At 44.1% G+C, this 13,100-nt stretch overlaps 1 protein-coding gene across 1 annotated transcript in view; it reads left to right on the top strand.

Annotated features, from left to right (window-relative positions):
- Positions 1-218: 218 nt before the first annotated feature.
- Positions 219-13,100, top strand: part of ELL2 (elongation factor for RNA polymerase II 2) — a 30,026-nt gene continuing 17,144 nt past the window's right edge. Inside the window, exons 1-2 of the mRNA XM_061445313.1 lie at positions 219-413; positions 7,437-7,484. Of these exons, the coding sequence (XP_061301297.1) occupies positions 285-413; positions 7,437-7,484 (177 nt within the window). The 5' untranslated portion in view covers positions 219-284. The remainder of the gene's footprint in view (positions 414-7,436; positions 7,485-13,100) is intronic.

Below are 13,100 nucleotides of genomic sequence, written 5' to 3'. Positions count from 1 at the left end.
CCTCACCCCTCACCCCACAGCCGACAGCAACCCCACCGCCGCCACCCTGTGGAACAACCGCCAGAACGAGCACCGCCGGCACCCCGACCACCACCTCCACCGCCGCCGTGGAACCTCCCCTCAGTGACGCCACGCGCCCGCCCCTTCCCTAGCCTTTATAAGGAGGCCACGCCCTGCCGGGCTAGTGCGCGGTACGCGGCTGCGCGCAGACGGTCCGGTAGCCCTGGGATGGGCAGTGAGCGCGGTAGTGGCAGCGGTCGGAGAAGTTGAGGGGCTCGTTAAAGATGGCGGAGCTGCGGGAGGGGGTGAAGTACACCATGTCCCGCGAGCAGAGGGCACCCCGTATCTCGGTGCTGCCCATCAGAATGACCGAATCCGCGATGCGAGCTCTGGAGGAGTACCGGAGCGGCAAGGTGAGGGGGTGTGTGCTTGGCTGGTTTGCACCACGGAGAGGGGTGTCGCTTCGGTGTTTCGAGGTGTGCATCCCCTGTCCTCCGAGGTCCCTCTCGCAGGACCCGCGGTGGTGCATGGGCAGGTGTTGTGCTCCCTTCTCTGGGCAGCGTTCGCTCGGTCCCCGCTCCTGCTCCGTGGGCTCCCCGGGGCGCAGCACCCCGGGGGACGGGTCCAAGGCGCTCGGTATAAGGCAGCGGGTGTTGCACTTTCCGTGGCACTTGACGAGCTTCCAGCCCCACTCTCCCGCGCCTCCCGGCCAAAACTAAGGACTCCATCGTCGTGCAGTCCTTGGTACAAGGGCCGCTGCGCTGTCGCAGCAGGTTGGTCGCACCTCTCCTGGGCTGCCACAAGCTCGAAGCCCGCGCCGCTTCCAAAAGTGACTCAGGTACTTGGTAGTTGCAGTCGCCGCCGCTTTCCTTGGTGCCGGCATGCCCCCCACTCACCGAAAGCTTTTAATTGAGGACGGGCGAGTTCCGTGGTCCGGAGAGGGGCTGCATGTACCTGGCGACGGGCGCTGAGCGCCTCTTCTTGGGTGTTCAGGCGCTCTGATGCGGAGAGGTGAATCCCGGGGGTCGCGTACACATTATAGGTGTCGCAGTTTGACACCGGGCGATTTTGTATGTTCAAGCACGCTGACTGTAAAAAAAAAAAAAAAAAAAAAAACTGCTTTCCTCACGGCAGGTAGATAAGCTTGGAAGATGTTTATTTCTGATTTATGAAAACAAAATTACTTTCCTGTGGTTTTGGTTTTTTTTTTGCTTTATCTAAACAAGGATGAATTTCTCACTTAAATGTAATTTTCCATGAAAAAAGCATAATGCAATGCCCAGTTATCTAGAAATTGCAAACTGGCTAACAAGCTCTTTGTCGTCATTCTGATCAAGAAATTAATTGAGATTCTTTTCCTTATTTCACTATTTTTTCTTCTCCCGAACTGTAAATGAGTCTCTCCACTCTTCCTGCCAGGCCTGCTTTCCCTCACCTACTCACAATGGAGTTTGAATGTGCCATGTGGAAGAATGTGGCAAGGTGGAAGAATAATAGAACACATAAACTTAGAGCTTTGTTATTTTAGCTTCCAGAATTTCTGGGTTTAGAAAGAGTCATCTTTAAAACTGTTTATCCAAATCATGCATTTCTGACTTTTGCACTGGCAGAAAATCCTTCTGTGGCGCTGCTCGGGAAGTGATTGCAGAGTTATCTTGTTGCAGATGCTTTGTGGCTTGTTTTATTAGTATTTGACAAGAATATCCATATCAGGAGGAAGAATCAGGGAGGGAGAGGAAACTGTTGTCTCAATTTTAAATAGGTCTTGTTGTGATGTGCTAGCTCACACATCTGCCTGGTGCGAGAGGAGGACAGGATTGATGGTCTGTAGCTGGTGGTACCTTCCTTCTGTCTAGCTTAATGCTCAGCTACGTTGCTGGCCCATTTCAGTTCTGACTGTGCAACTGAAAAATTTGCAATGAAGGGTAAAAATCAGCCTTGCTGAAAACTGAGGAATGTGATAAAGGGAATACGTGGAAGGTAGCAGACAGCTCTACTGCTGCCTCTGTCCTGGGCTGGAAGATCTTATTTGTATAATGCTGGTAATATCAAAAAAAGTTGTAGAGGGGAGAAATCAGGATAACCCTCCTATGACCTACTTATCACCATCACCTGTAGAATCTGGGCAGGTAATCAGTTTCTGCATACTTAATTGCTTAATGTTCAAATTTAAACAGTCTGCATAAAGAATGAAGCACTCCTTGTTACTGCTGCTCAGGATTTTCTTAGCTGGTATGACAGTTAAAGTTTGAAACACTCTTGAATTCTTACATTAAAAACATTAGCTTCACCTCCTTCTTTACAAATACAGAATAGAGGTTGTATCTCTTGGGCAGGCCTGATCTCTGCAGCATTCTGTAGGTGAGGAGAAATTCTGATGCCATACTTGCTTTATGCACTCCATCGTCTGGCCTGGGGCTGACTGGTTTCAGGGGATGGAGAGCATTCTTGCCTAGACTTCCTTTGACTGTATCGAGCAGCATGCTTAAAGATCCTTGCATATCATCTGTGGCAGTATTAATTTAAAGCATAGCTAATCTTTTTGTATTCTGTGTAGCAGGGAGCAATACTTTGGCTTTAGTTTGGTTAAGTGCTGTGTGTTGCCCTGAAGGATAGAGTTGCAGCCACACTTCTGGAGAGAACTGAGAGAAGTGTGGGATGGCTTGCCCTGCTTCAGTGTCTGTGTCCTGCAGGAAGGATGTCCTGTGGTCCTGCCCTAAAAGCAAGGCCAAGCAGCCCCTGCCCACCTTAGGAATGGGTAAGTGCTGGAGGGAATGGGTAAAGAAAGGAGCCAGACTTAACTCTTTCAGGCACCATGGGCTGTTAAGCTGTTGATGGCCATGCAACAAGAATACAGCTTTATTTTCCAGTTCAGCTAAGTAGTTCTACTTGTCAGCTTCCTTAGGAAGGGCAGTCCCATTTTCTAGCCAGCACGCCACCTCTTTCCCTCTTCCAAGGGGGATCCTGTCTGGTCCCAGAGCTGCAATATCAGTACTGTGGATCCAGGAGATGGGGTGCACAGATGGAGATGTGCCAGGGAGGCCCATTCTGCGCTGCGTGTGCATGCTGCTTCTGCTTATGTTGTTCCAGTGCTGTCAGTCTGGTTTTGGTGGTTGAGTGCTTCCTTTGGCAGGATCCCTTTGTAGGCTGCCACTGCTGTATGCTGGTCATGGCTACAGTGAAGGGAACCAGAAGCTACAGGTAAGCATATTGAGTGCCAAAAAGTCTCAGTGAAAATCTTAACTTTGTTTTTTTCACATCTGACACCCAAAACTACCAGGTAATACAGATTGTTATCATCTCTTACTGCTTGTAAAATGGTATTTAAACCTGCTCATGGTGAATAGGATAAATGAACTGGTTTCTGTGAGGTGCTGCTAAGGTCTTTTCAATGTTTTGGGTTTTCCTGCTTACTGAATACTGTGTGGGAGGCATTGCATATTTAAAAAAAGAAAAAAGCCACACACCAAAAATTAAAACAACCAACAAAACACTAACTCCAAAGCTCAAAAAATCAGAATGGAAACACCAAAGGAGGCTAAGTTCCTGTTGCATCTCCATATCCATGAAATGGCTCTGCTACCCAGAGCATGGTTTTTTTTTTTATGTATTACATGTTGGGAAGTCAGAGTTGGCTACCAGAACTTCAGTAAGTGCAGCTTGGCTGGTTGCTTTGGTACCTCACTGTCTTTCCAGCCAGTGAGAAGCATGATGTGATGGATGCACTTGCTGGAGTGTGTATGTAAGGAGGGATCCTCCATGGAAGCGGTACTATTCTTTGTAGTAATTTAATGGATTTTGTCAGTGCAGGTAGTCTTTCCATCCAAACGCTTTTTAGTTCTCCTTGCGAGACCTCTATAATAAATTGTGTGGATACTTGGGATACTCTGAACTGACTAATAACATTTTTTGGCTCACTGATTGGCTGAAACCCTGAAAGGGAAGAGAAGGTGCTTATAGGAAGATGAGGGAGAGTGGGGAAATCCTTAGGATGGCATTCCCAGGGAGTTCCAGTATCTTCTTCTAGCCTCCTCCTGCATAATACATAGCTGTTTAAAAATTATCAAAGCACATGAAGAATTTTATAATACATCAGAATCTTTAATGCGCTGATATGAAGGCATCTTCTGCTTCTCTGAGTCACCATGGCTGAAAAACAGTAAGTAAGTAGCTTCGTGTACAGGGGTGTTGACGTGTAAGTATCTGAGTTGTTTGCAGTGTGCCATGTGTATGCACAGAGACTTAAGCAAAACAGTGGACCTGGAGAAGCTCTTGAGTTTTTGGCCCCTGAATTAAGGAGAGATATACGACCTGACTGTCACACCTCTAGCTAATATTTTTAAGCAGGCCTGTGTAGGAGAACTTATTCCTTATCTAAATAAAGAGCAGTTGCGTAAGGGTGATGGAGAGAGTCACTGGTGTTCTGCAAAGCTCTTGGGTGCTCTGTCAACCCACGTTTTGAGTCACCTGTACAATCCTAGTTTGTGAGGGATGCAAGGAAAGACAGCTGTCCTTATCTTCCTCTCTTCAGCTGTAGCAGGAGAGACCATGAAGGCTGAGGTATGAAAGATATGGTACTGTGGCTCGGGGAATTGTAGGTAAGGTGATGGTAGAAAATGATATTGCCCACATCTTCAGCACTGGAGCAAGAGGGCAGCTGATGGAGCTGGCAGAAAAAAGTAAAGCAAGTGAGTCTGTTCACCTGTTGAATGGTGGACTTGTGCACCTTGCCATCATAGGAGGCTGGGAGTGGGCAGTATCAGAAGGTCTGAACAGGGACTCAACTAATTAGTGGACAGCAAGTGTATAAATGGATGCAGTACAGGGCTAATGAGGGTTGCAGCCTCTAAAACACCTAATGAGGGCAGATGGTGAGGAAGTATGAGGGGAATGAGCATGGGAAAGTGGTGGGACTTCTGGTCTCTGGCTTCTCCAAAACTTCATACTCTTTGCTGTGAGAAAAGAAATGCAGAAAACCTGGGTGATCTTGGGATCAGAGGGAATGGGGGTTTGGAGTAGTGCTTCCTGCATCTGTGCTGAAACCTGAGATCCGCCTCCTCAGGTCCACAACTTGTGGTGGTTGTCAGCTTGTCAGACCCAGAGGTGACAGAAGGTTTGGCTGCCCCTCTCCCTGCCACAGCAGCCTGCTGCTCCAGGCCATCTCTCAGCACATAGGTGGGACCTTTCTGCTTGATGCCCTGCTAAATTCAGAGTATTTTTAATGGCATTTTTTCTCACTGAAGCAGGGGAGGTGGCTGGTTACACCAGCACAGTTGCTCCAGCTCAAAACCCAGTTTGTGTCAAATTCTGTGAGTCACTGCTTCGGTGATGGCTGCTGCGTGGTCCTACGCTTATCATTGCATTGCGGGTCTGGCTCAGTGTTTTGTGAATTGCCTTCATAGGTTAAACTTCATTCTGGAAAATGTCAGACAAGGGTTAGGATTCACACCTGTTAGCCAGACTTTGTGTAACACTAATTTTTAAAATTAGCTTACTTGGGATGTGCTGGTTAAGCAGACAGGTACATTAGTAGTCTCAAACTCATCTCGTTTCTAAAACTTTCTGCCTGTAAGTTGGAAGGTTTGTGGAGACAAAGTTTTCAGCAAGCCATTTCAGTGTTTAAGGTTGTACTTATTGTTGGCTGCTGTGTATCTTGAGAAAATGTATAAGCCTCCAATTGTGGAAAAACAAGCATAGTCATTTCTAAAGACCCTACTGCCAATTCATGTGGGAGCTCCAGCCCTCCAGTGGTATTACTTCTTCCTGAGCCCCTCTCCAGGGTTTTGTGGCACTAGGTGATGCTCTTAGGCAGTGTTGAGACTTGGCTTAGTCGTACATTCCAGCACTCGCTGGTACCTATCTAAGCAGCACCAGCTCATTGCCAAGATCAGTGGGGTGGAGAGTTTCCTGCTGGGTGAGTGAGACAGATTTTATTGCAAAAGCGTGAGAGAAGTGCAAGTGAAGGAGGAGGAATCTGGCTGGAAGGAAGAGAGGGCAGGGTTCCATCTAAATCGACTTCCCAATCCTGCGTGCTTCTGAATGGCACCTAAACTCCAAATCCATAAACACTTGCTTTTGCTGGAATAAAGTCTTTATTCATTAGGATTTCATCCTTTGGTGCAACTTGTTTAGGTTAAGTGTTTGCAGTGGGCTGGCAAACTCCCTGCAACATGTTATGGACAAAGCCTAGCAAATTGAGCTTGTCAGCATAGCTGACCATGGTTTTGTGTCCAGCAGCATAATTTCAGGATTCAGTAGTGCTGAGCAAAGTCAGCATTGCTGCTAGAATGGGATATTCTTATCAGCAGGCTCCTGCTGGCACTGGTGGTGTTGCTGTTTTGTCTGTTTCGAGGAGCAGACCTGACCAGAAGCCAGCTTGTGACAGAGAAAAGACATTTCCAACTAGCAAGCTCCTTGATTATTTTTTTTGTTTGTTTTTCCTTTAACATTTGCACATCTTCACAGACAGTGGTGTCAGCACAGCAGTAGTAAAGAACTCTTCCATCCTTGCAGGTCAGGTGCAGGCTGAGAGACTTCATAGTGACAAGGTGCAAATGTCTCTTATTATTTTTGGCCATGTTGTGTATTTCGCTTGGCAGATAGGTACTGAAGAAGTGAGGATTGTTTGAGGGAGCTCAGGATTTTTTTGGGAGCCAGTTTGATTTTTAAGACACATGCTTGTTGAGGTTAATTAGTGAATTAAGAGTGTGAGGGAGAAGAGGCTACTCCTTGCCTTCCTGAGGACAGCTGGGCTGATTGCACTGCTGGGAGGCAGTAGGATGCTTGGTTTCTAGTGTTGCAAGTGCTCCTTGGCGTTGCTGGTCCACACCTGGGGATCTAAGCAAAGAGCAGGTAATCTTGACAGTGGGAAGTGACAGGGCCCTGTGTGTTGTCTTGACGAGGAAAGCTGTTGTTGTCAAGACCCTTTGAGTAGACAGGTTGCTTGTGTTCATCACGTAATCTAAGCTGATACCTAGAACTCAAGTACATGTGAAAATGTGTCATTGAATAGTCTCTTCCGAAACGAAGCCATCTCAGTCCATAAGCAACTGGGTCAGTAGGGCAGGGTTTGAGAGTGGGAAAGCACATAATTTTGGACTCCCACATTAGTGGTACTTCAGGCAGAGAAGGGATTGGTTTTCCCTTCAGTGCCAGCAGATACCATTGTACAGCATTTTCTAGGCTCCCTGTGGTACCCTGATGGTGATAAAGTATCAGTTCTTGTGCTCCTTGGCACCATATGGGGGAAGCCCTGCGTGCTGCGAGGAGCCTGGAGCCCCTGCTGGAGCCCTGGCCCCTGGGATCTGCATCATGGTAGGAGCATGAAGAGTTTGCTGTGGGCGCATCCACCTTCGCTCTCTGCAGACAAAGAACCCTCTGCTGGAGTGTGGAGTTTTGTCAGTTTACTTACATTCTACTTACTTTTCTTCTCGTAGGATTGTGTTTCTTCTCAGCCTTCAATTCAGTTTCAAGGATCCCAAGGGGTAAGTATTTTGTACTGATATTGGAAAATAGATGCAGTGTAGTTTAACCACTTTTGCTTTTTTTAAATAATCTATATTTGTAAAATCTGCTTAGTGCCAGATGTTTTGCATTGTATATTTTCTTAGTAATTATTAATTCAGTGTAGTTGAAAGTGAATCATGCTTTAGATATGCTTCTTTTTTATCTTGCTTTTCTCACTTTTTAGCCTAAATCTGAAAGCAATGGGAATACCTTGTAAGTCGTCAACTAAGGAGGGCAAATTTAATATTTTAAAATGGACTTTCAGTGGTTGGTTTCAAGGTGTAAAGCAGAATAGCAGTGCTGAGGGGTAGGGGTTTGTATACCACAGACTACTGATTGTTCTTGACCCTGTCCTGAAACTCTGACAGTATTTCAAGCCTGTTGAAAAGTTGAAAGAAAACATGAGGAAATGAGGCCTCCTAAAGGCCATAGGTCCTGTTAAACAATCAGTTTTGCAATGATGCAAATTGGAGAACTAAGGCTGAAGGTAAAATTAAATACAGACTGCTTTCCAAGTAGAATGATTTAAGATTTTGGGTTTAATATTTGAATTTTAAGGGATGGTCAAAGACTCATTTTTAAAGACTGCCCACAGATGTGGAACTACAGCCCTAGTCCAGCTCAGTCTGGCTGAAGGGTACTCAGATGTTGGGAGAATCGTGTCTATAACAAAGCTACTTCTGCAGACGAAAGTCTCTTAACATTGCACTTGTAAGATCCTTTCCCATTGTAGATTATTTGCAATTTAAACTATACTGTCAAATATTTATACTAGTAAAAGAATTTCTTTGCTAGAGTGGATAATCATCAGCCAAAATAGCAGCACCAGGAGAGAGTGGATGGGAACACAGATCTATCTGAATTTATGCTGCCATCAAGAGGAAAGTTGTGTTGTTTGTTAATTTGGCTGGGAAGTGGAATGGACTGTCCAGCTCCACTGATCAGCTTCCTGACCCGCTGTTTATGGCAGCAGGTGCCTGAGGGCTGCAAGGGATGGAGCAAGAGATGAATTCAAAATAAGCTCTCAGAGTAGAAATAATGAATCTATCTGGTGACATGATGTCCTGCAAGTGAAGGAAAAATTACCAGTATGCTTTATCTGCCCTGCACCCACTTATTCTGTGCCAAAGTTCATGTGCTGCTTTCTTCCATGTTCTCTGGTATCAGCTTCAAGGCAGTAGTACGTGAAGTTTGAGATGTTACTAGGCTGGGGGAGGCTTTGTTTCTCAGCTGTAAAAAATCTGGGGCTTTTATGAAAAAGTGTCAATCTTGGGGCCACAAGACTGCTGAGGAGCCAGCTGTTAACTTTCAGTGTTGTCACCCCTCTTTCCACTAACAAAATTTTCCACAACAAAAAACCAAAAAAGAACCCCACTAGCAAGCTTAATTTTTTTGTGTTGAATGGTAGAGTTGCTCTGAAGGAATCTGGAGCTTGATGGAAGTATATAGATGGCCTCTGAAGGCACAACAGCAAATCTGCTAATGCAGTAAGATGGTTTGCATTCTTTAGGATAGTAAATCATTTGTCCGTACTGCATAGATAGCCTCTAGATGCAGTTCAGCTCAAGAACCACTGAAACTGTCGTGGAACAGTTTGCGCAAAACATAGGTAAGAACCCTGTGATTTCTGAATTAATAAAAGAGCTGCTGACTGTTAAAATACTTTCACACGAGATCACAGGGTGGTCTTTGGGAAGGAGAACTTTTCTTATGTTTGGAAATATCTCACTCCCAGTCTGGATGGTAATGTCTGCTGCTGGCTGAAATACCTGAAGGACACAGAGGGACTGCAAGAAATGGATTATTACATCATAATTTTTAAGAAATACCTTGTAATTAAAAGTTTTGGAGTACATACACCTAAGCTGCCTGGAGGATGTAGCAGCTATGCTGTGCTAGATAAAATAGCCCTGAGGAATGTGACTATTGGCAATTAACTTTTAATGCAGTAGGGATACATTTAAATATATAAAAAATGAAGTTTGTTTATAGTCCAGTGTACTTCTGTAGTGATAATGTTTCAGACAACTGCTGTTTCCATGATGTGGCTTCTCTCCTTTATTTTTAACTTTCTCTGTTATGTCCTGCAACTTCCAACTAAATTTATTAGACAGAATTTACGAGGCATATGCTATACCTGTAGCTGGTGATGTCCTTGATCTCCTGCCATGATGCACATCCCTAAATTGGAGGGCTCTGCAAATATTTATTTTTACCTCCTTTAACCCCATATAGAGGCTTACAGTGTGAAGTGGGTGCTGGTGTGGGTATGGTTTGTGAGCTACCATATCTTACCCTTAAAAGGTGAGATGGTAAGGTTGAAATGATTCTGAGAAAAGACAAAGAAGAGAGAGACTGAGAGAGAGAGAGTACTTGAACATGTATGCTGAACAGAGGCACCTGAAAATACAGTGCTCATGTCAATCTGATAAGATGATGCTGTACTATAGACGAACAAGAAGAGAGAGTAGGTAGATATGTTTAGAAAGGGATTAGGTGACTCAACTGTGTTCTTGAGACCGGACTTGGAGCACTGTGTGCGGTTCTGGTGTCCTCAACGTAAGGACATGGAGCTGCTGGAGCAAATTCCATAGGAAGCCACTAGGGGGCAGACTGAGAAAGCTGGGTCTGTTCAGCCTGGAGAAGAGAAGGTTGTGTGGAGAGGTCATAGCAGCCTTCCAGTATCTGAAGGGGGCCTACAAGGATGCTGGAGAGGGACTCTTCATTAGGGACTGTAGTGATAGGAGAAGGGGTGGTGGGTTCAAATTTAAACAGGGGAAGTTCAGATTAGGTATAAGGAAGCAGTTCTTTACTGTGAGGGTGGTGAGGCACTGGAACAGGTTGCCCAAAGAACCGGTAAATGCCGCATCCCTGGCAGTGTTCAAGGGCAGGTTGGATGGGACCTTGGGCAGCAAGGTTTATTGTGAAGTGTCCCTGCCTGTGGCAAAGGGTTGGAACTGTATGATCTTAAGGTTCTTTCCAACCTGAACCATTCTGTGATTGTATCAGTCTTGGAAAGCAAAATACATCTGGCCTGAATTGAGGATACTGTAACAGCATACAGTACAAGCAGGAATGATGGAAAAGAGAAGGACAGAAGTACAAAAAGCTAAGAGCTGCAGAAACTGGAGTGATTCTGGACAGGAGGTTTTGGAGAAAATGATTAAAACTGCTCCTACATTAGAGAGTCAAATGAGGATGGTATGTCAGAGTAAGATAGGGTAATATGATAGATCCAGAAATCAATTATTAAGAGGAAGGGATTAAAGTCAAGAGTCTGAATTGTTCTAGTGGTTATTCTCTATTACTAAATCCATTAGATGGTAAGAAATTGCAACCAGTTTGAGTACATAGAATTTAAACTAGCATTTTAGAGTAGACAGCAGAGGGTCAAGTTGCTCGCTATTTGTTCTGAAGTGTTCCCACCTGGCCAGATGTGACACTGGGGGCCATTTAGGGCACAACATGCCACTCTCCATGCACATCAAACTGATAATGCTGAAGGGTCTGCAGCATTGAGTTTTGCCAGGAAAACTTCCCTGTCATGGGGTGAAAGGCATAAGGCAGGAATGGGGTACCTCTGTGTGTCACAAACAATGCTTTTGGTGATGCCCACTTCTGCCTTGCTTTCCCCAGGTTGTACAGACGCTTGATTGGAGCTTACCAGAGTTCATCTGTGTTTAAGTCTTGATTTCCTTTTTTTTTTTTTTTTTTGTGTGTGTGTGAGTCAGTTAAAAGGACACCATTCTGTGATTCTGAAATAGGCTTGGTAGCCTACTGTCCTGTGTCACTTATTTTCATTTGTGAAGGTTTAGAAGTGCTTCTCTGCATTCTTTTGTTTCCAAACAGCTTGAAGTAAGAAGACTTTACCATTTTGTCCTGAAGTCTCAAATTTCAAACCCATAAAAACTTTGAGACTTAACCTCTACAGAATGTCTGTTCTTTCACTTTTTGTTTCATGTATCCTATGTTTTTGTTTGTTTTTTTTTTTAATTAAAGAGAATGCCGTACCAACTTACTCCTTACTCCTGACTGGCTGGGTTTAGACCACGACACTTTCTTACAGGATTTCCTTTAGAAAAGGCCTGAGCAATGGTCTTCTAGTTCTTACAAAGTTTGAGCAAAATATATCATAAAAATTTGAGAATGAAAGTAAATTTCTAAACCCTTTCTTTGCTTCTGCAAAGACAGCTGTCACAGTGGTGGTAGTAGATGGCTCCCTCATCATCTTCAGCCTCTGTGTGTGAGGGAATCTTTAAAACATTCAGTGTTTCCATTTGAGTTTGCTCCTGGGAGGTCATTGTTGGTGATAAGCTTCATAGGCATCTGCCGGTAAGGAGGCAAACTTGTTTTTCTCATACTTTATCAATGTCTTTTTCTATATCTGGGAGAAGTAGGACCTCACTGATGACAGTGGAACAGCAACAAACATGTTTTTAAGTGTGCTTCAAGGCCGCTTCTGCCTTCTCGTTATTGCATCAAAACACACTGAGGCACTCTGAGCAACCCACAGCAACCTTCCAGAATTTGAGATATGAATATGAGGGTACAGAAATGCCTGATATATATGCACTATGTTTCTGTGCATGCCATTCTTCAGGCTGATCAATGAAAAATAAAGTTTTACTCAAAATAAGCTGTGAGAATGAGTCCCAGCATGCATAGCAACACTTACCTGCTTCTTCTGTTCAGCTGTATTTCTTGAGGGGCAGCCTTGGCTTGATCATAGTAGATAGCTGTTTTTCCAGAAAGTATACCAGGCTAAAAGACACTACCTCTGCTACAGTGGGTTGATTTCAAATTGTCAAATTCATGCATACATACCTGCAGTGTTTATAGTAAAACCACTATACTGAAACATTCAATCAGTGGTAGTAAATTTTGTCGAAAGTAGATGAATTTTAGCGTCATTTAGGCCCGGGTAGTCATCTCAGGTTTATAGTTGCTCTGTAGTAACTTTCATAATCATTAAAAGGTAAAGCTGCACATGTAATCCGAGATTGTGCGTTTGGTAACTCTCCCAATTTATTTCCATTCTTATATAAAATGCATGTATTGAACTTTTAAGAATACTAGTACTTCAAGCTTAAGTAAGAGAATATGGTGTTCAGGTGACTTGCCTTTCTCTTTCACGTCCAGTCACTGTCCCAAGCTGTTACAAGCTCTGCCAGTACTAATGATTAAAATATAAATGGTAATGGAATTGTGTTGTAGTAGGGCATTGTGCAAATTACATTGAAGTTTATAAAACCAGTCTCACAAGCAAAATATTGAAAGATTTCTAAAAGTCTGTTAAATACTGCTTTTTTATATCTTTGTCCATCTTATTTAATATTCCATTAAAAAATCAAGCAGATTTCAGGAGAACAGCTCTTTTTTTAGATTTATTGCCAGCTAGTTTTACCTTTAGAACGAAGTAGTTGGATGGCAGTAGGCTTTTTGTGCTTCAGTATTGTTTTATATGGCAGCAGATTAAAAAATGGGCTTATGCAAATTATCAGTTTAATGCCTCCTCATACTTAAATTTTTAACTTCCAGCGGAATGCAGCAAATTCTATACTAAGTCATTAGTTCAGCCAGGGAAATCCAATGTT

The sequence above is a fragment of the Pezoporus flaviventris genome, unplaced genomic scaffold (assembly GCF_033815535.1).
Source record: "Pezoporus flaviventris isolate CSIRO_AGI_PZ_B2104156 unplaced genomic scaffold, CSIRO_AGI_Pfla_v1 ptg000004l, whole genome shotgun sequence".
Taxonomy (NCBI): domain Eukaryota; kingdom Metazoa; phylum Chordata; class Aves; order Psittaciformes; family Psittacidae; genus Pezoporus; species Pezoporus flaviventris.
The sequence above is the reverse complement of the archived record's forward strand: the minus strand, read 5'-3'. Positions and strand labels throughout refer to the sequence as shown.